At 39.2% G+C, this 27,071-nt stretch overlaps 1 protein-coding gene across 9 annotated transcripts in view; it reads left to right on the plus strand.

The window, feature by feature from the left end:
- Positions 1-1,744: 1,744 nt before the first annotated feature.
- The window catches only part of LOC115387516 (immunoglobulin mu heavy chain-like), a 42,987-nt gene continuing 17,660 nt past the window's right edge, over positions 1,745-27,071 (plus strand). For 2 of the 9 annotated variants that reach the window (XM_030090251.1, XM_030090252.1), the window contains exons 1-4: positions 1,745-1,806; positions 1,895-2,201; positions 24,896-24,899; positions 26,054-26,069. In XM_030090251.1, coding sequence (XP_029946111.1) covers positions 1,758-1,806; positions 1,895-2,201; positions 24,896-24,899; positions 26,054-26,069 — 376 coding nt within the window. In that variant the 5' untranslated portion in view covers positions 1,745-1,757. Of the gene's footprint in view, positions 1,807-1,894; positions 2,202-3,997; positions 4,113-4,757; positions 4,827-4,910; positions 5,216-7,288; positions 7,412-9,751; positions 9,762-14,175; positions 14,239-14,326; positions 14,636-16,051; positions 16,289-18,477; positions 18,485-23,552; positions 23,563-24,895; positions 24,900-26,053; positions 26,070-27,071 lie in introns of those variants that run through there. The other 7 variants (XM_030090256.1, XM_030090255.1, XM_030090254.1 and 4 more) reach the window with 7 other exon arrangements.

Raw genomic sequence — 27,071 nt, forward strand, 5'->3', positions numbered from 1 at the left:
CAGACATTCCAATCTCCACTGTGGACTCTTTCCGTTTCCTGGGCACCACCATCACCCAGGACCTCAAATGGGAGCCAACCATCAGCTCCCTCATCAAGAAGGCCCAGCAGAGGATGTTTTTCTTGCGACAGCTGAGGAAACTCAAGCTGCCCACTAAGATGTTGGTGCAGTTTGACACGGCCATCATCGAGTCCGTCCTCACCACCTCCATCACTGTGTGGTACGCTGGAGCCACCGAAAAGGACAGAGGCAGATTACAGTGCATCGTGCGAACGGCTGAGAAGGTGATCGGCTGCACGCTTCCACCTCTAAAGGACTTATACGTTGCCAGGACTCACAGACGTGCCGGTCGGATCACAGCCGATCCCTCTCATCCTGGACACAGCCTGTTTGTCCCTCCTCTGACAGGAGGCTACGGTCCATCCGGACTAGAACTTCCCGATTTCATAACAGCCTCTTCCCCTCTGCTGCCAGACTGATGAATACAAAATAACGACAATGACAAAACACCAGCAGCCCTGTATCGATCTCATCAATGTAATCTCGTGCACTATTACGTGGCACTATGTGGGAAACTCCTCCCCTGCTGCTGCTGTGATCCTCCACTCGAGCTGCTATGTTTCTGCTCTACAGTGTATATTAGTTTATTTAATACTTACTGCATGCCTTTATGGCATTTTTATGTTTATTTATTATCTTATTCTTTTATTCTTTGTTCGTTTATGTTCAATGTCATAGCGCTTGCACCGGGAAAAATTCCTAGGTTGTGAACTTGTTCATGGTCAGTGGCAATAAAGCTCCTTCTGATTCTGAAATGTTATTTGTTAATATTTCACAGAAAAACTCTACAAAGTACTTTTCAGTTTGTCTTCATTCTTTATTGCTCAGCGTTCCTGTCAGCACATTCTTGATGCTCGCGCTTTAATATTCATGTCAATACTTTAGTTACCAAGGAGAAAATAAGAGTTCAAAGAAAATACATGATATTTTTTCTATATTTGACAAGAATACACATGTACATACACATTTAAAGCAAATCATAAAAGTAAAAGGACAAAAAAACCCCACTTTTGATAAAAAATTGACTTGAAGACATTAAAGAAAAAATTACCAAAGATTTCCAACCCACGTTCCTCTTCCTTCTCGTCCTGTGACATGAAACTCATGTATAATGTTTGCTTTTCTTTATCTGAAAGGGTATTATTCTCCTGAGACAACAGCAGGCAGCAGATGTCTCACAAAATACTAAATGAAAAAATGGAGAACTTGACTGTTTGTCAGTTACAAACTCGCACTGAGCCATGAACACTTGCATCTGAAACACATTAATCATATATAATTAGTGTTCTTGAATGCAGATTTCACAGCAAATATTTCTAATAATATAACAAAGAATTGATCATAAGAGTTGCATTTATTCTGCTTTCTTCTTCTCTTCCAATTTCCTTCACTGATTTGAGCAAACATAAAGTTCTTATTGATTTGCAACATCTTTTACTGACACTTATAATAACAATGATTTAAAAAAAAAAATCCAAATACACACAGTTTAAAAATGTGAAAAGTTTCAAATGTGTTTTTTTTAAAGTCGGGGTGTAAAACATGCAGCCTGTGGTCCAGAACCAGCTCACCAGAAGACTCACTCTGACCAGGGATGTTTTTTCCATGAGGAGGAGTCAATGCAAAACACATCTTCCACCTCTACTTACTGGTTGCTCAGAGAATGACAGACAGCAGTAAACAGGCAGTTTAACACGATGGCCTCCAGCAGCTTCAGACTACTGCTTTTAACTCTCTGCTGGGCAGGTGAAGCATTTCACAAACCTTATGTTGGTTTTCTTTTTAAATATATTGTTACTGACAGCAAGTGAAACTGTGTGTTTTGTGTTGACAGGAGCTCGTAGTCAGACTCTGACTGAGTCTGATCCTGTGGTCAAAAAGCCAGGAGAGTCCCACACATTGACCTGTACAGGCTCTGGAATCACACTGAGCAGCTACTGGATGGCCTGGATCAGACAGGCTCCTGGGAAAGGACTGGAGTGGATTGCCTATCACCACAGCGGCAGTAGTGGCAGCAAATATTACTCTGAGTCAGTCCGGGGTCGCTTCACCATCTCCAGAGACGACAGCAGAAATCAGCTGCTTCTGCAGATGAACAGTCTAAAAATGGAAGATTCTGCTGTTTATTACTGTGCCAGAGAGTCACAGTGTGTGAGCTTAGTGTTACAGCTGTACAAAATCCCACAGTAGTCTGTGTTCAGGCCTTCAAGGTTGTTTACAAAGGTTTTTACTTTTTATTTCTGAGACTCTTTTTTTTTTTTTTACATCAAAATTCTGCAATTCTACAATTCTGTTTAGCAGACGCTTTTGTCCAAAGCGACGTACAGTGGACGCAATTCAGGGTTCAGTGTCTTGCCCAAAGACACTTCGACATGCAGATGGTGGGACACAGGAATCACACTCACAACCTCCCGATTGTGGGACGACTGCTCTCCCCCCTGAACCATAGCCACCCCAAAATACTTTCCAAGCGTCTCAAAAGGGAATTTAGATAGCTTAAAACTTAGCGTATTGATACTGGAGGAATACTCACAAAATCAAACATTCTGACAAATAATTACTGTTTCTGAAATTGATGGTAAATGGAGTCAAAATGAAATAAATTTGTTTTTGAAATAAATAAATCATAAATATTTTTTCCAAACACCTCACTAAAAGCGACAGTAGCTCAGTTGGTAGAGCGGGTCGTCTTATAACCGGAAGGTTGGCGGTTCGATCCCTGCTCCCGCAGGCGTAAAACTGTCGTTGTGTCCTTGGGCAAGACACTTCACCCACCTTGCCTAGTATGAAAGTTGTGAGAGTGAATGGTTGGTGGTGGTCGGAGGGGCCGATGGCGCAGATTGGCAGCCTCGCTTCCGTCAGTCTGCCCCAGGGCAGCTGTGGCTACAGCAGTGGCTTACCACCACCCAGTATGGTGTGAATGAATAATGCAATGTGAAGCGTCTTTGAGTGTCCTGAAAAGCGCTGTATAAAACCAATGCATTATTATTATTATTATTAAAAAATATATAATTTCGGCACAATATCATTCAAATTTTATGCACACACACAGGAGGTGCTCAAGGTTGGTCCATGACAGAATCTGAACCAGTCTTAAAAAGACCCGGAGAGTCTCATGGACTCATCTGCACAATATCTGGATTAGACTTCTCAAGCTCAGTCTGGAACTGGATCAGACAGGCTCCTGGAAAAGGTCTGGAGTGGATTGCTTTGGTACACACATCCAGTACTCCGATCTATTACTCCCAGCCAGTCCAGACTCCAGCAGTCAAGTGTATCTGGAGTTGTTTTTTATTCTTTAATATGAAAAGTGCTGTAGCCTACAAGTAAAGTTTGATTTGATTGAATTACCAACATGAATTTGCTTGAACTGTTGCTTTGCTGTGTTCTTGAATTGGAACTTCAAAATGTTCTCAGATTTCTCTTCACCAATCCAACTCCATCTCCAGCAGAGCAGCAATGTATTTGGTTGTAACATGTAATGACATATTTTGGGGATGAAGAAAATTCCAACCCACCTCTGTTTTTAACTTGAGGAGGAGTCAATGCAAAACATTGCCTTCCACTTGTTTTTATCTGACTGCAGTGAAAGAAGCAGAGAACAATCATGATGGATTGTTGGACAGGACTGCTGCTTTTAACCTTCTGCTTCGAAGGTGACAACATTTATTGATCTTCTGACAGATTTCTGTTGAAGGAGACAACATATTTGATGCTGAGGACTATTTTGAATTTCCTTTAACAGGTGTAAAGAGTCAGACTCTCACTGAGTCCGGACCAGTGGTAAAAAGGCCAGGGGAGTCTCATGAACTGACATGTGAAGCATCTGGATTCACATTCACCAGCAATGGTTTTGCCTGGATCAGGCAGGCTCCTGGAAAAGGACTGGAGTGGATTGCATGGCTTGACATGGGTAGTGGAAGCATTAAGTCCTCGTCTCAACCAGATCAGTTCCTCATCTCGAGAGACAACTACGCTGACCGAGTGTCACTGCAGATGAGCAAACTGAGGACAGAAGATTCAGCTGTTTACTATTGTGCTCGATCCTCACAGTGAAGGAAGTCTGCTGAACATCTGGACAAAAACCCCCGTGCCGAACATCACGGTCTCAGTAGACCCTGAGAAAAAAACTTTATTCTAACTGTGTTAGAATTTCCTCCTTAACTGAATCATACAGTCCACCAACAGCTACCCATTCTCTGTCTGGGTCCCTACAGGTCAATTCAGAAATAATTCCCCAAAAAGTCGCAAAAAAGATGGATGATTGATGGACTGATTTACACTTTGGAGTTACAACCAAATGAACACTGGAGGGCAGTCACTGTCAATTCTTCCACTCTCAGATCTGTTTGCTTTTCTTGTTGATTTAATTTGAATGGGACTAAAATTCTGAACGAATGTTGTGTCTTATTTCTATTTCTATTGAGCACACTCGAAATCACACGAGTACAAAATTTTTACTGCAATCAAACGAGCTTAAGATGATCCAAATCAAGCAAAACACCCCTGAGGATACAGTATCTCAATGTGAAAATCCAAGATGAACAATTTAACATATAAATCAAAGTTTCGACACAGTCAGAGTCCATCTGGAGGACATTTCCTTACACCTCCTACTGAATTCATTTGACTACATGTAAAGTGAGGGTGACTCAAAAGGAAGTGTGTGCCTGTGTGTGAGTCAGAAGGCAACAGAGATCACATTAGTTCAACTTCAGCATCAACCATGTTCTCTGAGGCTCTACTGCTGCTGACAGCTGCATCCTGTAAGGAGCTTTCAGTAGAACCACACAGATAAAAACACTGAAGAGTAGGAATGATGGAGATGACTTTTATTTGTGTTTTCACAGGTGTTCTCAGTATTGATCTCACCCAGCCAGAGTCCATGGTTGTGCAGACTGGACAGTCTTTGTCCATCACCTGTCAGGTCTCTGGTTATTCTCTCACTGATAGCAGCTATGCAACAGGCTGGGTCCGACAGCGTGAAGGAAAACCGATGGACTGGATATTTCATCAGTGGGGTGGAGGAACTTTACCACAAAATGAAGCTTTGAAGAGCAAGTTCAGCTCCAGCAGAGACACGTCGGCTCAGACTGTGACCATTCAGGGACAGAATATGCAGCCTGAAGACTCAGGAGTTTACAACTGTGTGTGTCTCCCCACAGTGACACAAAGCACCAACAGACCTGCACAAATACTCAGTAAAACACAAACATGAACCACACTGTGACACTGCCTGCAGGAAAATACATAAATAACAGTCAGACACATTGAGTAATGAATGTGCATGACAGAAGAAGGCTGTCGTGCTTTATTAAAAACATTAAACATTTCAATTCACCAAATTAAATAAAATTACATCCAGCTCTAATATGCATAGACGATACATATAGAAAGCTTAGCTTTTTTCCCTAAAAGTTTGCAATGAGCTGTATGTCAACCATATCTCTGATGAAATAGTAAATAATGTTTTCCAATTTAAAAAAGTGAATCGCTGATCCTCTTCTGTCTGTTTGAGATTGTTCTCTGTTCAGATCAGACATGGACATGTGGTGGCTCACGGGCCAAATGCAGCAACATCCACAAACTTTGCCAGGAAAGAAAATATCGATTTCATAGATTTTGGTCAGAGGATGGTCATCGTTGCACATATGAACCTGGGATCAAAAAATGTTATAAATTACTTTAATCTTGAAGCGCTGCAAACATTTAACTGTGAACCATCTGTGTACTTTGCATTCCTTTTATGAACCAGCAGAGGGAAGTCTATGCAAACTCTCCCTATTTAGAAACCCAACGCAGCACCTCCCAACACTTTGTGGTTGAATCCTGACAGACTCAGATGCATTTGAGAGAATAATCTAAAATGGGAGGACTGTTTTCTTTTCTAAATCACAGGATGAGAATGAAGAGCAGACTTCTCTGGGGTGTATTATTTGTTGTCACTGTTCATGGTGAGACAATAACTTCATCTTCTTCCAGGAGTTTCAAATGAGATCCAGCTGCAACAATCTTCTCCAGAGGTGAAACAACCTGGAGAGACAGTGAAGATGTTATGTATCTTTTCTGGTCATAGCATGGCAGACTTTCACATTTCATAGATGCGACAGAAGCCATGAAAATGAAGAAATGTAGCTTTTGATAAAGACGTGCGGACACTTACACATGACTGAAGAGTTTCCAAAAAGCACAGATGATCAAGTCTATCTGACAAAAGAGTGAAACAATATTTGTGTTAATATTGTATATAAAAACTGTCTGCAGTACATGAATCTGATGTAAAACATTTGCTTATCTGAAAGTGGATCATTCTCCTGAGAGAACAGCAGGCAGCAGATGTCTCTGAAAATACTGAAAGAAACAAAAGGACAACTTGACTGTTTACTTTAGTTACAAAACTTGCGTTGACCCAGGAAAACTTCCATCTGAATCACATTGATTTTACATGATTAACGTCCATGAATGGAGATTTCACTGTAAATGTCTTCAACAATATAACAAAGAATTGATCATATGAGATTCATGACGTAATACTGCTTTAATGTTCTCTGTTAACTGCCTTCACTGATTTGGGTAAAAATATGACATGAAGTTCTAATTGATTTGCAACATCTTTTACTGACACTTTTAAGAACAATGATTTGGAAAAAAAGAATAAAAATGCACACAGTTAACAAATGTGACAAGTTTCAAACATTTTTTTATTTTATTTTCTGAGAGATTGAGTCTTTGAAGTAGGGGTGTCAAACATGCAGCCTGTGGTCCAGAACCAGCTCACCAGAAGACTCACTCTGACCTGTTATTTTTCCATGAGGAGGAGTCAATGCAAAACACATCTTCCACCTCTACTTACTGGCTGCTCAGAGAATGACAGACAGCAGTAAACAGGCAGTTTAACACGATGGCCTCCAGCAGCTTCAGACTACTGCTTTTAACTCTCTGCTGGGCAGGTGAAGCATTTCACAAACCTTATGTTGGTTTTCTATTTCAGTATATTGTTACTGACAGCAAGTGAAACTGTGTCTTTTGTGTTGACAGGAGCTCGTAGTCAGACTCTGACTGAGTCTGATCCTGTGGTCAAAAAGCCAGGAGAGTCCCACACATTGACCTGTACAGGCTCTGGATTCACAATGAGCAGCTACTATATGGCCTGGATCAGACAGGCTCCTGGGGAAGGACTGGAGTGGATTGCCTATCACCAAAGCGGCAGTAGTGGCAGCAAATATTACTCTGAGTCAGTCCGGGGCCGCTTCACCATCTCCAGAGACGACAGCAAAAATCAGCTGCTTCTGCAGATGAACAGTCTAAAAATGGAAGATTCTGCTGTTTATTACTGTGCCAGAGACACAGTGTGTGAGCTTAGTGTTACAGCTGTACAAAATCCCACAGTAGTCTGTGTTCAGGCCTTCAAGGTTGTTTACAAAGGTTTTTACTTTTAACTTCTGGAACACGTATTTTTTATTGATTTAATTCATTGAGTTAATTGGAATAAGATAAAACTTAATGTGTTAATCTTCATCTAAATACTCTGTAACTAAACCAAACCTTGTCAAAGACAAATTGTTATATTTCCTTATGTGATGGAAAATAGTGCTTGGGTGAAATAAATAAATGTTTGTCGAATAAATAAATCATCAAAATCATTTGTTGCATTACACCAGATGAAAGTATTCATCCATTATTTAAAAAATGATTAAACAATTAAATTATTAAAATTTTACACACACATACACGCTGATAACTCTTGCACTTAAACTGCTAATCCCACAAATGCATCGAGTTGCAAATGATTTTTCTTCGGTGTCATGACTAAGAATTTCAGGCCTGTCTGAAAATACAATTGCCTTTTTTACCTTTTCATCACATAGTTTTAGAATTCCTCATTAAGAGGAGGTTAAAGAAAAAAGATCGGCAGCACTGAACTCTTGAGATCCAACACAAATGTTTCATGTTGCTTCAACGCTGCTCACTGCAGCTGGATCTTGTTCATTTGTTCTCCTCAGAAGTTATTTCAGAACAGAATTTTAGACAGACAGATGGATGTTCAAACAGAGACCCGAAACCATATCGTGACTGTCCAAGTTGAACACTTCAGCACATGACAGGAGAAAATGAAGGGAGGAGGAGTCGATGCAAATCCTGTGTGGGATCCTACTACATATGTAACAACAGTCATGATGAAGGACGAGGACGAAGACAGGACTGAAGAAGATGGATTATCAGATAGGACTGCTTCTTTTAACTGTCTGCTGGGCAGGTGAAGCTTTTCTAATGTCCAGCTGGTCTTCATGTTGTCTCCATACAGTTAATCAGTGACTACATGTGACTATTTTATTGTCTCCACAGGTGTTGACGGTCAGACTCTGACTCAATCTGAACCGGTTGTCAAAAGATCTGGAGAATCCCACAGATTAACCTGCACAGCCTCTGGATTAGATGTCAGTGGCTACTGGTTGGCTTGGATCAGACAGGCTACTGGAAAAGGACTGGAGTGGGTTGCAATGATCACTCACAGTGGGGACAAATACTATGGTCGATCAGTGGGAAGCCGCTTTACCATCTCCAGAGACGACAGCAATAAGCAACTGTTTCTGCAGATGAGCAGTCTGCAGGCTGAAGACTCTGCTGTTTATTACTGTGCAAGAGACACAGTGACTGAAGCTGATGAGGCAGCTGTACAATATCCCACAGTACTCATCTTTCTGTGGCGGGTCAAAGAATCAATTTTTTATATAGTGATCTCAAATTGTTTCTGGTTTTGGTTCATCAAAAAAAAAAAAAAAAAAAAGAACAGACATGATAGATATTTCACAGCATTGACACTGAGGACTTCAAACAAATGAGAGCAACACTTATCACCCAACAGAATAAAATAGAATAGCTATATTGTAGCTCCACAAAAACACTAAAAAGTTGAAATGTCAACATGGCTGAATAAAGTGAAAATTTAACGTTATAATATTCAAACTAAGGGAGGAGGAATGGACTGCATGAATTTGCAACATCCACATAAAACTTGTTGGTAATCACAATACATCCATACATTAACTTATCATTTATATCAGCTTTATCCAATAAACTGTCGCTAAAGATAGAAACTGATTCCAGCTGACACTGTGCTGAAGGCATGATACACTCTCAACACCGGTTAATCAAGATGAACACAGACACTCACAGTCAATATAGATCTGTGAATACGGTTGAAGAATTTAGTCAATTCTGCAGTTTCAGTGTGGAAGCCACCAGGGGGCAGTGTTACTCATTATTCAGTGATCCTCTCATGGAAATTGAATGTGATGAAACATTTTTGTTGATTTAAAACTTTATTCTGACATAGGATGTGTCATAAAATGTCTATTTGGTTTCAAAGAGCAACTCGGGGCAATAGTAGCTCAGTTGGTAGGGCAGGTTGTCTTATAACCGGAAGGTTGGCAGTTCGATCCCCGCTCCCGCAGGCGTAAAACTGGCGTTGTGTCCTTGGGCAAGACACTTCACCCACCTCGCCTGGTATGAAAGTTGTGAGAGTGACTGGTTGGTGGTGGTCGGAGGGGCCGATGGCGCAGATTGGCAGCCTCGCTTCCGTCAGTCTGCCCCAGGGCAGCTGTGGCTACAGTCGCAGCTTACCACCACCGAATATGGTGTGAAATATGGTTGATGTGATATTGCAGCGTGTCAAGCAGGGTAAAAAGCGCTATACAAGTGTAGTCCATTTACCAACTAAAAGAAACTGATCAACTAATGTGACTGTGTAGATCAAAATACACTTTGAAAATGGTGACTTGGGAATTTAAGTGAAATATTTCAAACACCAAACATTAAAAGCAGTCACATTGGTTGGTTGGTTGTTTAGTCGCACTGGATTTGACTGTGAAATCTGAACGTATGGGCGGAGCTGGGCCTGTGCAAATTCTCACTGGGATTCAGTTTAAACCATATTTAAGAGGATTTTTTGGGATTTGAAGGCAAAGAATCTCAGTGTCACCATGGCTCACAGAGATCTGATGCTGTTTGTGGTCATTTTGTTTCTTGTCGGAGGCACGCGAGGTTGGTCCATAACAGAATCTGAACCAGCCCTAAAAAGACACGGTGAGTCTCATAGACTCATCTGCACAACATCTGGATTAGACTTCTCAAGCTCAGTCTGGAACTGGATCAGACAGGCTCCTGGAAAAGGTCTGGAGTGGATTGCTTTGGTACACACATCCAGTACTCCTATCTATTACTCCCAGTCAGTCCAGGGAAGGTTCATCATCTCCAGAGACGAAGAAGCAGTCAAGTGTATCTGCAGATGAACCGTCTGGAGACTGAGGACACAGCAGTGTATTACTGTGCCAGACACAGTGAGAGACAGTAAGAAGAGAGTTCAACAAAAAAAAACTAGTTCCTCTCTAATCCACCGTCTGAGATCTCTCTTGCAATTTATTACAATTTCAGTGCATTCAGTATGTGGGAACGAAAAATAAATAAATAAAAATAAACAAATGCACAAGACCTGAAATTTAGGAATACATCATCAGAAATTATTCATTTTGGTGTGTTTCTTTTCTCTTTCTCTTTTAATCTGAGTCCATAATTATTGTCAATTAAAACTTGTTTCAGCTGCTGCTTTGCTGTGTTCTTGAATTGGAACTTCAATATGTTTCAGGATTTCACTTCACCAATCCAAGTCCAAATACAACATAAATAACATTCATCATGAACTTCATGGTTAATTATTCACATTGCCTGAATTTGTCCATTCATGTGCTGCAAGCTGGAGATTCCCGTCGGTTTGAGCTGCAGTTCAAACTAGACCCACTGACAAAGCTCTGCTCTTCTGACTCTACACCAGGTCCTCATCCTCCTTTTCTGAATCACACAGTCCACCAACAGCTACCCACTCTCTGTCCATGTGTCCCAACAGGTCAATTCAGAAATGATTCCCCCAAAAAGTCTAAAGTGCTCCAACAAAAACCACAGAAGTCTGCAATGATGATAAGGACACATGTAACCCCGACGTTGGTTAACTGAGAGAGAAGATGGATGGATTGATGGACTGATTTCCCCTTTGGAGTGACAACCAAATGAACACTGAAGGGCAGTCACTGTCAATTCTTCCACTCTCAGATCTGTTTGCTTTTCTTGTTGATTTCATTTGAATGAGACTAAAATTCTGTGCTAATGTTGTGACTTATTTCTATTTCTTCTGAGCACACTCGAAATCACATGTATTGCACCAAATTTTGACTGCAATCAAAGAGCTGAAGATGATGAAAATCAATACAAAGAAAACACCCCTGAGGATATCTTCATGTGAAAATCCAAGATGAACCATTGTTGACATGTCCTTACACCTCCTACTGAATTCATTTGACTACATGTAAAGTGAGGGTGACTCAAAAGGAAGTGTGTGCCTGTGTGTGAGTCAGAAGACAACAGAGATCACATTAGTCCAACTTCAGCATCAACCATGTTCTCTGAGGCTCTACTGCTGCTGACAGCTGCATCCTGTAAGGAGCTTTCAGTAGAACCACACAGACAAAAACACGGAAGAATAGGAATGATGGAGATGACTTTTATTTGTGTTTTCACAGGTGTTCTCAGTATTGATCTCACCCAGCCAGAGTCCATGGTTGTGCAGCCTGGACAGTCTTTGTCCATCACCTGTCAGGTCTCTGGTTATTCTCTCACTGATAGCAGCTATGCAACAGGCTGGGTCCGACAGCGTGAAGGAAAACCGATGGACTGGATATTTCATCAGTGGGGTGGAGGAGACTTTTATGGAAATGAAGCTTTGAAGAGCAAGTTCAGCTCCAGCAGAGACACGTCGGCTCGGACTGTGACCATTCAGGGACAGAATATGCAGCCTGAAGACTCAGGAGTTTACTAGTATGTGCGTTATCCCACAGTGACACAAAGCACCAACAGACCTGCACAAAAACAGGACAATACATAAATAACAATCAGACACATTGACATGTAAGTCAGAATAAATAAAGGCAACCACGGTGATTGATTTAAAATGTTAAATATTTCGATGCACAAATTCAAGAATATGATGTCAAGCTTTAATATGCATTTTTCCCTCAGAAGTCTGCAGGGTTTTATCTCTCTCTGTGATGAAATATAAGTAAATGTTTTCCAATCCAAAAAAAAGTCCATCACTGATCCTCTTCTGTCTGTTTGAGATTGTTCTCTGTTCAGATCAGACATGGACAAGTGGTGGCCCACTGGTTAAATGCAGCAACATCCACAAACTTTGTTGGTAAAGAAAACATTGATTTCACAGATATTTAAAACAATCATCTTAAACAAGAGGACTTTTTTTTTTTAAGCACATGAGAATGAAGAGCAGATTTCATTGGGGTGTATTATTTGTTGTCACTGTTCATGGTGAGACAATAACTTGATCTTCTTCCAGGAGTTTCAAGTGAGATCCAGCTACAACAATCTTCTCCAGAGGTGAAACAACCTGGAGAGACAGTGAAGATGTTGGGTATCTTTTGTGGTGATAACACGACCAACTTTTACATTTCATGGAGCCAACAGAAGCCATGATAGTGAGAAATGTCACTTTTGATGAAGACGTGCACACACTTGCACATGACTGAACAGTTTTGAAAAAGCACAGATGATCAACTCAATATGAAAAAGATGAGAAATGTCATTTCATTTGTTAATATTTCACAGAAAAACTCTACAAAGCACTTATCAGTATGTCTTCATTCTTTATAGATCTCTGTTCCTATCAGCACATTCTTGATTCCAGCGCTCTAATAATCATGTCAATACTTTAATTACCAAGGAGAAAATAAGAGTTCAAAGGAAATACATGTTTTTTTCTATATTTGACAAGAATACACATGTACATACACATTTAAAGCAAATCATAAAAGTGAAAGGACAAAACCCACTTTAGATACAAATTGACTTGAAGACATTAAAGAAAAATTTACCAAAGATTTCCAACCCACGTTCCTCTTCCTTCAAGTCCTGTGACATGAAACTTATGTATAATGTTTGCTTTTCTTTATCTGAAAGGGTATTATTCTCCTGAGACAACAGCAGGCAGCAGATGTCTCACAAAATACTAAATGAAAAAAAATGACTTGACTGTTTACGTTAGTTACAAACTCCCACTGAGCCATGAACACTTACATCTGAAACACATCAATCATATACAATTAATGTTCTTGAATACAGATTTCACAGCAAATGTTTATAGTAATATAACAAAGAATTTATCATATGAGATGCATTCATTCTGCTTTCTTCTTCCTTTCCAATTTCCTTCACTGATTTGAGCAAACACATTAAAATGAAGTTCTTATTAATTTGCAACATCGTTTACTGACACTTAGAACAACAATCATTTGAAACTTTTCACATTTGTAAACTGTGTGTATTGGGTTTTTTTTTTTCAAATGTGTTTCTTTAAAGGTGCATTAAGGCATTTTTCAACTTTAAAAATACTTATTTTCCACCATAAATATGTTACAAATATTCAATGATGTGTACAATGTGCCCTGACATATTCATTGTAAGTACCTCTAACAGTGCTAAATTGTGACTTGAAAGTTGCAGTACCGGTCCGGCACCAGAATTTTTTGGGGGAGAATTTGAGATGATGTGGGGTAATGCGTGATCCTGCTGGCCTGATTTCCTTCGGTTTTGTCCGTCATTACTCCGCCAGATGCTTAGCGAGCAGCAACTGAGCAGTATGAGGATGGATCTTCCAGAAAGTAAGAAAAGGCCAGCTTCTCGCACTGCCACAACTCCAGCACAGACCCCACGCAGGCAAAAGAAACATATATTTTACTCGAGCGCTACTTCAAGAGAGAGTAAGGAGTTCCCCTCTTCCGTGCACGTACATGGACACAAGCCGCAGACACGAGCGTTTCACTAAGCTGCAGTTACGTCCAAGGCCTTGCAGGGGCCGTTGTTTCGCATGAAACGTGCAAACTCCTTCATGCACCTTTAAAGTCGGGTGTAAAACATGCAGCCTGTGGTCCAGAACCAGCTCACCAGAAGACTCACTCTGAGCGGGGGTGATTTTTCCATGAGGAGGAGTCAATGCAAAACACATCTTCCACCTCTACTTACTGGCTGCTCAGAGATGACAGACAGCAGTAAACAGGCAGTTTAACACGATGGCCTCCAGCAGCTTCAGACTACTGCTTTTAACTCTCTGCTGGGCAGGTGAAGCATTTCACAAACCTTATGTTGGTTTTCTTTTTAAATATATTGTTACTGACAGCAAGTGAAACTGTGTCTTTTGTGTTGACAGGAGCTCGTAGTCAGACTCTGACTGAGTCTGATCCTGTGGACATAAAGCCAGGAGAGTCCCACACATTGACCTGTACAGGCTCTGGAATCACACTGAGCAGCCACTGGATGGTCTGGTTCAGACAGGCTCCTGGGAAAGGACTGGAGTGGATTGCCATGCACCACATCGGTAGCAGTGGCGGCAATTATTACTCTGACTCAGTCCGGGGCCGCTTCACCGTCTCCAGAGACGACAGCAGAAATCAGCTGCTTCTGCAGATGAACAGTCTGAAAATGGAAGATTCTGCTGTTTATTACTGTGGGAGAGAGACACAGTGTGTGAGCTTAGTGTTACAGCTGTACAAAATCCCACAGTAGTCTGTGTTCAGGCCTTCAAGGTTGTTTACAAAGGTTTTTACTTTTTACTTCTGAGACACTTTTTGTTTTTTTACTTCAAAATACTTTTCAAGTGTCTCAAAAGGGAATTTAGACAGCTTAAAACTTAGTATTGATATTGGAGGAATACTCACGAAATCAAACGTTCCCACAGATAAATTACTGTTTCTGAAATGGATGGCAAACAGAGTCAAAATGAAATCAATTTGTTTTTGAAATAAATAAATCATAAAAAAAAAAATCATTTCAGCGCAATATCATTCAAATTTTATGCACACACACAGGAGGTGCTCAAGTTTGGCACATGAAAGAATCTGAACCAGTCTTAAAAAGACCCGGTGAGTCTCATAGACTCATCTGCACAACATCAGGATTAGACTTCTCAAGCTCAGTCTGGACCTTGATCAGACAGGCTCCTGGAAAAGGTCTGGAGTGGATTGCTTTGGTACACACATCCAGTACTCCGATCTATTACTCCCAGTCAGTCCAGGGAAGGTTCATCATCTCCAGAGACGAAGAAGCAGTCAAGTGTATCTGCAGATGAACCGTCTGGAGACTGAGGACACAGCAGTGTATTACTGCGCCAGAGACACAGTGAGGAACAGTAAGTTTGATCTGATTTTATTACCATCAATTAAAACATGAGCTTGCTTGAACTGTTGCTTTGCTGTGTTCTTGAATTGGAACTTCAATATGTTTATAGATTTCTCTTCAGCAATCCAACTCCAACTCCAGCGGAGCAGCAATGTATTTGGTTGTAACATGTAATGACATATTTTGGGGAAGAAGAAAATTCGGTAACACTTTACTTGACACACCCCTGTATAACACATTCTAAGTACATTATAGCACTGTATAACTATAGTTATAAACACTCATAATCGATCACAATGCTTTATAACATCACGACCTAACCCTAATCCTAACCCAAACCCTAACCCTAAACCTATGGGCTATAAAGCATTATGATCATTTATGAGTTTTTATAACTACTTAAAATGTGTTATACCGGGTGCTTCAAGTAAAGTGTTACCGAAAATTCCAACCCACCTGTTTTTAACTTGAGGAGGAGTCAATGCAAAACATTGCCTCCCCCTTGTTTTTATCTGACTGCAGTGAAAGAAGCAGAGAACAATCATGATGGATTGTTGGACAGGACTGCTGCTTTTAACCTTCTGCGTCGAAGGTGACAATATTTATTGATCTTCTGACAGATTTCTGTTGAAGGAGACAACATGGTTGATGCTGAGGACTATTTTGAATTTCCTTTAACAGGTGTAAAGAGTCAGACTCTCACTGAGTCCGGACCAGCGGTAAAAAGGCCAGGGGAGTCTCATGAACTGACGTGTCAAGCATCTGGTTTCACATTCATCAGTGATGGTTTTGCCTGGATCAGGCAGGCTCCTGGAAAAGGACTGGAGTGGATTGCTTCCCTTGACTTGGGTGGTGGAGGCATGAAGTACTACTCTCCGTCAGTTCGAGGCCAGTTTATCATCTCAACAGACGACTACGCTGACCGAGTGTCACTGCAGATGAACAGGCTGAGGACAGAAGATTCAGCTGTTTACTATTGTGCTCGATCCTCACAGTGAAGGAAGTCTGCTGAACATCTGGACAAAAACCCCCGTGCCGAACATCACGGTCTCAGTAGACCCTGAGAAAAAAACTTTATTCTAACTCTGTTTTTTTCATGTTGGACCCTGTGGAAATTTACAACTTCTATTACTATTCTACTGTCTTCTGTCCTATTTAATATTATGGAGAAATGCAGCTTGTAACTCATAATCTTGCTCGCCTAATCAGACAAACGCTCATGTTCATGCAAGGAATCTTTGAGTATCTTTGGGCAGAAAGACAACTCCTTGTCAGGCATGGAGCGGCTGTGCTGGGACAACAGGAGGAACACCATATCCACATCAGTGTGAGAGAAGCAGAGGCCCAACCAGCCCAAACCAGCTCCAGGGTTTTGTGACCCACACTGTAAAAAAAGTTTGTTAAAAAAATACAGTAAAAAACTGTCAAACAGCAACAGCAAAGCACCGTCAATTCCAAAATTGTGTATCGCCGTAGGAAATACACTGAATTTCTGTAAATCAAGATACAGTGCATAACTGTACTTTTCCAATATATAAAAGACAGACAATTTTACTGTGATCTTTTCAATGAATTGTAAAATTTGTGAGGAAACATCATGAACACAATTAAGTCTATAATCTGCAGTATTATTCAGGATAAATCACGGATTCCACAGATGTGTACGTTTAAATTTACAGGAGAAAACCGTTAATCATTCAGTATGTTAGGCACCAGTGATAGTCAAATGGCAGTCCGCGGGCCGAACCGCCCAATCCGGCCCACGACTGGATTGCAACGGGCGCACGCAAGCAGGCATGCATGCACGCACACACCCCCTGGGCCCGCAACCATACACGCACCCCGGACCCAGTCCAGTCCGCACGCGTACATACCACCACCCACCCCCCCCCCCCCCCCCCCCCCCCCCCCCCCAGCCCGTGTTCCAAGTGCCCAAAAAACAGTGGCCCGAAGCCAAATCTCATTGACGACCACTGATATACACTGTCATTTCTACAGAAAAAAACATGTTCAAAATGTGGTCCATATATTGCCGATTTAAAGAAAAACAATATTTCACAATGACATAATATCAGCTGTTGTTATTTAATGTTATCGATTGACTGTTTGGAGCGCAAGTTGAGCGCATACAATCCATGAGCATATCCTAGAACAAATTGCACGGAGGAGCAGTGGTTAGCACTCTTCCCTCACAGCCGGAAGGTCCCAGGTTCAAATCCTGGTAGGGGCTTGAGGCCTCTGTGGAATTTGCATGTTCTCCCCGTGTGTGTGGGTTTCCTCTGGGTATTCTGGCTTTCTCCCGCAGTCCGAACTCATGCATGCCAGGTTAATTGCCCCCAGTGAATGTATGCGAATGTGTGTCAGCCCTGTGACAAACTGGTGAACTGTCCAATGACCTGTCCTTGCCTGAAGTAGCTGGGATTGGCTCCAGCCCCCTGTGACCCTGAAAAGGACAAACTGGCTTGGAAAATGACCAATTTTAATTCAATTAATTTTTGAAGTGTTGTGTTTATTACTGAGATAGACTGTAATTTTGACAGGAGATTATTGTAAACAAATAACAGTTTTATACTGTAAAATTTACAGTCACTATACCGTAAAGTCATCTGCATGGTTACCGTAATTTTTACAGGGAATTTCTGGCAACCACAGCTGCCTGTATTTTACCGTAAATTCTGCGGAATTTTTTTTACAGTGCAGAATAATAAAAATATCACCCCGCCTGCGAGCGGAAGACTTCATAAATACACACACATTAGATTAGACATCGCCTTTTGCTCTGAGTCTGTCAGTGAGAGCTGCTCGCGGACAGACTAGGGACACAGAGGACCAGAATTCTGTCGAGAGACTTCGCACAAATAAATTGTCATCAGCGTTGGAGATCTGCATTGGGACTCTTTATTTCTGCACTCTATTTGGGATCCAAGAAAGAATCTGTAGGGTACGAGGAGCAGCCGGGGGGGAGCCCAGCCCGGCACAGGAGGGAAGAAAACTCCGTCCTCGACAACCCTGGAAAAGTCCACAGAAAACTGACCAATGCAGCACAAACAACAGTCAACATGAACATCATGGTCACTGTTCACATACAGAATAGTCACTGATCAGCTGTAAATAACATGTTTATTTGCTTATTTATTTATTTATTTATTTATTCATTCATTCATTTATTCATCTATCAGGGACAACGCATATTTATCAACACTTCTATGTAAATGTGCCATGGGCTAATTTACATCTGTAGTCCTTGAGCAGGTTGTTAAAAAGTGGAAAACAAAAACCATTCATAAAAAAACATCTATTATACAGTACATTACAATACAATGCAATATACTACAATACAAAAAAAAAGAGACATGAGGGTCTTTAGGGACATATGGGTGAAACCGGTGATAAGTTTAACCCATACTTGTCCATGATTAGAAATTTGGTTTGCTTTAAGCCATCTCTTGAGGTTGAATTTGAAGGTCAAATAGTTAACGGGTTCTCTTATTTCAATTGGGAGACTGTTCCAGTGGTGGGAGCGTCTGACAGAGAAGACTGTCCCACCAAACAACCTCTGTATGAACGGGATCTCACAGTCCGCTCTGGCAGTTGCCCTTGTTGTTCTGGGACCACTTTCACTTCGTTCTATGAACTTGTTTCGTGGTGGAGGTGCAAGCCCATTTAATATCTTATTAAAGATCAGGCAAGCATCTGAAAAATGTGTAAAGCTAAGTTGTATTTTTGGGCTGTGTGACAATGGTGATAACGGTTGGGCTTTTGATCAAGTGTTTTTAACGTATGTTTGGATAGGGATTATATGGGTTTCAAAGTGGTTTGATTTGTCTGTGACCAGGTTGTGAAGCAGTTTATGTGTGAGAAGATCACGGCATGCATAAAACGTTTTGCTGCATCAATGGTAAGGTATGGTCTAATGTGCCGAAAATTAGCCAAATTGAATTTAATCGTATTTTCTACCTTTTTAACGTGCTTTTTGAATGTCAAGTTTGAGTCTAATGTGATTCCCAGATATTTAAATTCTGATACTACCTGAATAATGTTTCCACTGATCACAATGTCAGGGTCAGATTCTGTGGACTCCCAGTTTAGACCAATGCTTCGTTTTAACACCGAGGGAGTTTCTTCAAGTTAATTGTGTTGTTTTTTTGTGTATCACTCAGAAAACATGTGTCTGCCTTTTCTTCTCAAAGGACTTTCTCTCCGTGTTGTTATCAGTATTAGAAGTTAAAATAAAACAAGCCAATATTGCAAAAGTTGCACACAGTATTTATTTAAGTAAATATTCAAGTATACAATAGTCATGAAGTATTTCTACTTTGTCAGTTTTGACCTAAATACTTTAGGAACCACACCAAATTTCATAATGCATAAAAATGCACAATTTAAGAATATATGTGATGCAATTTAGATCTTTTTCATTGATTATCACAATATCATCAGTATTTTTAAAGGTTTTGAAGTTGTGTGGAACATCAGTGGTTCAACCTTATTTAATAACCACTCTGATTTCAGTTTATGGAAGTGGAGAATAAATGAGTGAGGAATAACTTCTTTTTTTGTGGCAGCTCTGAGAAACTTTGGCTCCAATATGAGTGAATCAACAGAAAACAGAACATTTAGAAGACATGGAGACAAAGGATTGAGTGATTCAACACCGTGATCTTGTCTCCCACTGAAGCATGGGACTCTGTCTCAGCCAGTGGAAAGATGACTCCACTGAGTTGGAAATCCTGCTTTAGCCGCCACCCAGTGGTCAGAATATGCATTTTCCAAGACAAGGCTGTGAAACGTGATGACTCCACTCAGCACAGCACGGCTTCAGCTTTTCCAACAGAGGTCAGTGCAGTGATGCTGTTCTGTTATACAAGCTCTGTGCAGGAGATGACTTTCATTTCTACCGCGAGGATTTGCATAGTCATAAACTCAGGATGAGTCAAATGAGTAAAACTGTGACATTTACAAGGAATACAAATGTAAAAAAAAAAAAAAAAAGTGTCAATTAGCACAGATGCAAAGAAGATTTTCCAGATAAACTGATAAAAGCAGAAGAGTGACCGTTGTTACCAGAGAGTAACAAAGCATCTCTTGAATGTATACTTCTTCAAAGGGTGTTCATAAAATACAAAAATAACTTTAGGTTATGTTATTGCTCATGTCTCCTCCTGTTAATCACAGTCAATACACCTAATTTAAAAAAACACAGAAAAGAAGAAAAAAATCATGTTACAATGCAGCAATGATTTGAAGAATTCCACAATTCACACCTAAATCTTTACCTCTCAGAACAAAAATTTATATTCTTAAATAAAAAAAAATTAACGATTTTTGAGAACTGCTAGTTGCTACATTATTAATTCCATGAATTAAAAAAAAAAGGCTTTGTTGTTCTATTCTGGCATTCTTCATCTCTGTGTGTCATGGTAATCAGGTTTCAAACGAGGGTCCCTGTGAATGAATAACAACAGTACAATAATAATAATAATAATGATGATAAATACAAGACAAAATGACGACTGCAAAACAAGATTTATTTATTTTTTGAATTGGTAATTTCCTTAATTTCACTCATTTTGACACCTCATCTGCAGGTTTTCTCATGAGTTGAGCCTTGCTGAGGGACCCATTTGTTAATGTACTGGATTAGATCAAAATAAAATAAACACATAGAAATGTCTGGGGTATAAAAAGATTTTTATGCATAAAGTGAAGTCGTAGAAATTTAACTTTTGGACTCATGTCGATTCTGATCTCATACATCTTTTTTTTGTTGGAAAATCCCTTCCATTACAGTCAGCATTTAGCAGTCAGACAGTGGGACAGGTTTTTGTATGAGGATGACAGACCGTGTACGGTGGAGTGGCCACAGTGAATCACACAGTTACAAAAAGCTGTCAAGGAAAGTTAGCTTGATCCTGTATGAACCGTACATACGGGAGACAAGGTTATTATCGCTGACGAAAACTAACAAAAAAATGACAACTAAAATTGAAAAAACATTTTCACTAATGAAAACTAAATAAAAACTAAAAAGCAATCAAAAAAACGATAACTAAAACTGTATTTTGAGTTTACAAAACTAAAACTAACTGAAATTACAGACAAAATACCCTTCGTTTTCGTTTTTCTGAATGTGTTTGTTTAAAAATGAGTTTAATTCATTCCCCCGAGAGGGCCATGAGTACTATAAAAACAAAATAAAACTCGGCCTCCCAACGGCAGGCTGAGTTTTATTTGATGATATGAAGCCAGAATGGTTATAAAACATTTTAAAAGATGTGTTTTCTTTTCAATCTGTTAAAATAACGTTTTGATATAAACAGACCTGCGCATGCGCAGTGCTCCACGGAAGGATATACTGGAGCACAGCAGTCGACTCAGCCGCTGTGCGCTTGTATATCCTTCCGCGGAGCACTGTACATGCGCAGGTCTGTGTATATCAAAACGTTATTTTAACAGATTGAAAAGAAAACACGTCTTTTAAAATGTTTTATAACCATTCGGATTTACTTCACGTGCTAATACGCCGTCACCTGGACCACTGGAAGGAGTATTTTGTCCACTTTCGTCAGTCCGGCTCTGACTCCTCTTCACCTCTGGCAGTTGAGCTAAGCTAACTACAATGCTAACAGCTGGGAGCCAGCTGCTGGATGAACAGACACAATAAAGGTATTTATGAGCTAATCTCATTTTGTAAATGATAGGGAAAGGGCGTGGGTCCAAAATCTTCAGAGTATTCCTTTAAGGGTTCCTGAAAAATATGATAAATTTTACACTTGCCACTGAGCAATAATGTTTCATAAGAAACTTAGAGAATAAATAAGAGAATAAAGTGCATTTTAAATAATTATTAAGCCCTAAATAATTTGAACTGAAGTTATTTTACATTTAGAAAGAAAAATAATTAAAGCAGTCAAACTAATGTAACATGCTTGATATGGGTCACTATGGGGACTCATGTACACTTTAATCAGAGATACAATGACTTCAGTACATTCACCTTTTGCTATGTCTAGGCTTTGGGTGATAAATCTAAAAAAAAGCACGTTTCAAAAAACAAGTTAATTTTTTGAAGTTTTTTTTCTTCTTCTCAAATCATCCCAGTGTCATTTGTCACTGTGTCCTGTTAACGTGAAACTAAAATGAAATTCCAGAATTTAAGCCGCAGGCATATGTGTGGCGTAACAGCGAGTGTATAGGCTGGAGTTATTGTACAGGGTTGCAACACGGTGTCAAACAATGCCCACTGTGATATACACTGTGACAAAAACCTCCTGTGGAGGAAGAGGATGTTTGTTTGTCCCTTGGCCATACTCCTACAGTTTAGGTTCTATACACATGTTCAAAATGTCTCACTCAATTAAAAATGTCCATCATGAGCTGGAGGGATCACCATTGGCTGTCTGTGTATCAGAGCAATTATTCTATTATAACTACAACATTTTATTTTGATCTTATTTTATGAAAACAAAAAAGCATTAAGCATTCCTCCTAAAGACCCAAATCCCTTTTTAATGTTCTTGCCAACAAAGAGATAGAGAGACTGAGGATTTTGTGATGCAAAGGTTTAATTCACACACACACACACACACACACACACACACACACACACACACACACACACACACACACACACGATACATTAGGCAGCAAAATATTATATATAGTGTAGTGGCTGGATATATATATATATATATATATATATATATATATATATATATATATATATATATATATATATGTAAAACAGTAAAACTTTCCACAAGAGAGGGTAAAAAACATTACATTAAACAAAATCAAATTTTATAATTACATGAACTGTACTGAGCTTTGTGCAGTGATGATATTGATAAACAATGGACTTCAACGCCAACGGTAATGAAAGTCATTGATGACAAAAACTTTCAGCTTGCTGATGTTTAAAATAACTTTGATTTTACTGTTTCCTGTAGATTTACAATTAAACTGTCATCAAATGTTTAAATATTGAGAGAACATCTGAAAACAGTGATACAGTTCCAGAGCAGACCATCTAAGAAATTCATCAAAAATCTAACAAAAAACAAGAAAGGACTAATTATGCTTAAAACACATTAAAAAAAAAATGAAACATTAAGAAAATAGTTCAATGAATTTTCTATTAAATCCTGAAATATAATAAACAGAAACATTTCTTGTGCTTTTCTCCCTGAGAGTAACAACCAATGATGATTCATTTTATCAGGCAAAGGTTTTTGTCTAAGTGTCTGTCATTGTGTATGGAATGGCTACCACAGTGTTTAATGATCCAACAAAAACCTGCACTGATCTGAAGGCAGCGCGGCATTAAAAACTGACAATACTGAGCAAATTTCTCTGCAGCCTGTCAAAAATAAAGAAAATTTACAATGCATACATCAATTTCGAGGTTCGAAAGTATAATAATTCAATAAAGAGGAAACACGAAAAACAGTTTTTGAAAACGGATTAAGTTGATTTTGGTGATAAAAGCACCACATTCAATGACAACAAAAATTCTAACTACACATAGTCAGTTTCTGAAATGGAGATGAATACGTCCAATGGTTTTTGATTTGGATAGTTGGTAAAAAGTTGATTTTTTTTGTGTTGTTTTGATGAACCTTAGTGTTTCTGCAGAAGATTGTCTGAATCCAGCTGTAACCTTTTGACTAATTCTACGAGTCCCCACGACCAGACAAGGCAACTATTTTTAAGGCAATGCAAGAGTATGCAGTGCAACATGAATGCTGATCTGATAGGAAGAAGCAATTTAAAAAGATTGTCAAAAAATTTTCAAAAAGCGGTCAGAGTTACAGCATCCCGCCTTTTTCTGAGAGTTTCTTCACAGTTTTAGGTTCTTAAAAATGAAAAGCAACTTTTACAACATGCTTCAACTCGGGGAAAAGTTTTTTGTGCCTGAAGGATACAGGGCTTTGTAGACCAGCAGGAAAATTTTAAAATATGTGGTCAGCTCTTTTCATGTTTGAAAAGACCAGTGAGACAGACCAAAGACACTGTCCAAACTCAACACAGAATTTATTAAAGCCAAGACTTCAACTGGGGAAATATTCATGAGGAGACCAGAGGTCGAACTATCATGTGGCCTGAAAATTGAAATGAATAAGGATATTTCTGAATTCATATTAAAGTTTGCACAATTCCCTCGGCAAAACTGATGGAAAGGTGTATGTGGAGGTTCAGAAAGACCAAACCAAACCAGCTTGTTACTGGTTTCATCTGGAAATGTGTCTGAATTCAAAATAGAAATATACACAAACAGTAGTTTCTCTATTAGTGATTCTTAAAAAAAATGGCTGAACATAAATCAATAAATGTGATCTTGTATTAACTATTTTTTCAAAACAAAATATTCAGCAAGATATGTTAATTTTCTTCACCAAAATACATATTTTTACCTCAACCAAAGTTTTGCACTGTCACATTTTCTGAGATTCATAAAAGTTCATCAAATGGGACTTTTTCAAAGCAGAGCATAATCCAGCATCAAAAGGCACATTAAAGACAACATTTTGAAAAGGACAAAAAAAAAAAAAAAAAATTGTGGGAGCAACATAACAATAACAACATAGCAGCAGACATTAAGTGAGGCTGATGAGGCTTAGTCACAGGTTTTTGTGGTGGTGTGAGCCACTGTGTCCCACGCTGGGAGCCACAGTGACACGAGGAAGGACAAAAACCTGTCTGCAAATGATCTGAAGTAACAAGTCAGCACATCATATGGAAAACAAAACCATGGATAATTCAGTCATTTATGAAAGTTAGATGACAGTTTTGGACACAGGAGATTAAAACATTATAGTGAAAGCAAGTCATTTTTTTAACAAAAAGATGTCAAGCTTTTTGTTTGTTTGTACAGTGTTGAATCAGTTTGCCCTGTTAACAGTCACAGTAACAAAAAAAAACTGAAATGATGTGCAAAAATAGAAAAGAGCATGTAACATGCATAATATGAATAATACTAAATAACATAAGATAATGACTACCAGATAAACATAATATGAAGAATACAATATAATTATTCAACAAGGTCAATTATTCCCTCATTATATGTATCAGATAAAAATGTTTTGGAGGGGAATCAGAACATTCAAATGCTGATATTGTTCCAATGACTGTCACAGGCTGGTGAGGGACTCAAAATGCCAGGAGCAACAGGTATGAGACAGAAACTCCTTCAAATCAGGAACAGGGAACACAGGGAACTTCAAGCGCTCAAAAAAGCAGAAACAGACACAACACATCCCTGAGAAATACAGTCCACCCAAACAAGAACACAAGCCAACTGAAGCCCAAATTATAGAGCAGCCATCAGGTGCAGACAATCACACAACCAGGCGCAGGTGAAAGACATCAGGACAGAACAGCAATCAAACACAACGGAAGCTGAGAAGCCTGAAACGAGAAACATAATCTAAGAAAAAATACACAAGACAAACATGGACCCTGACAGACCTCTAAACATAGCATAGTTATCCTAACTTATTCATGTTTTTTTATATATATATGTTGTATGTATTTCAATCAATAAAACAGAAATTCTCAGAATGAATAAATAAATAAAGAAACAACTGCATTGCATTCACTGCAAGAAGGTAAAATCCTGAAAGCAATCTTGCATCTAAGTTTGTTGATATTTACATTCAAGCACAAAGAAATTCAAATGTTAAGATGCAGCAGAAAATGCTGACTGTGCACCTTGTTAGACTGAGGTTTTTGTCAGAGTGTATGGTGTTGTGTACAGCACAGTGGGAGCTGGTATCACAGTGTCTGATGGTATGACAAAAGAATTCATGAAATTGATCCGAAGCATAGAGCTGCCATTTATTTTAAGTTTTCGCCACAAAGGACACAATAAGCATGAAAAATTAAGTATTTTTTCATGTTTTGTCTATACATAAACATCATAATTGACTTGGTAAAATAAAAAAAGCAAAAGCTAAAAAAAACCATACATGTTTACACTTTGATCAGAATTATTCAATAATGTTTTAATTTTGAGGAAAAGGTTAAGAAGCAAATATTTATTTACTCATCAGAACATGCATTACTGATAAATTAAGATTCCAATATAATGTTCGGATAATTTAAGGCATCTTTTCAACATAGAAATGATAATATAAGTATTTAGGTATATATATATATATATTAGACTTGTGGTTTTCAGTGTCCTCAGTGCTGAATATTTATGTAACACAGGAAAGCATCCAAACCACAGCAGGTGCTTCCGCACCGAGCCAACAAACTGACACTTCAGACTGGAAGACCAAACTGTAACACATCTCCCAATTCAATAAGCCTCACCAGACTGAGCGACTGTGGCTGAGTGGGGGAAGGGTGTTGTCTTCCAGTTCCAAAGCTGATGTGTCAAAGTGTCCCTTTGCAAAATACTGGAGCCCAAGTTGCTTCCATTGGAGGTTCAGCAACTGTTTCATTTGGTGAATGACTGAATGTAACAAACAGTGCTCAGGGATTTTTATTCTCCTTAAGCAATAAAAAAAACCCACAACAGATTAGAAGTAAAATTTACCATATACTTAAACCAGATTAAATCATTGTGGTTCAATCAATTGTAGACTTTTCTATGATGCATTTTCGGGAAAAAAATAAACATTGAGGTCTTGTTGATAATGAAATTTGATTTTCTCAATATATTAATGTTATGACTGCCATCCTGAAGAGTTTGCAGTCATCAATTGATCTAATAATCTTATTTATCCATTCAACGAGCAGAGTTTGCCCTGGACAGTCTTTGTCCAGTC

The sequence above is a fragment of the Salarias fasciatus genome, chromosome 4 (genome assembly GCF_902148845.1).
Source record: "Salarias fasciatus chromosome 4, fSalaFa1.1, whole genome shotgun sequence".
Taxonomy (NCBI): domain Eukaryota; kingdom Metazoa; phylum Chordata; class Actinopteri; order Blenniiformes; family Blenniidae; genus Salarias; species Salarias fasciatus.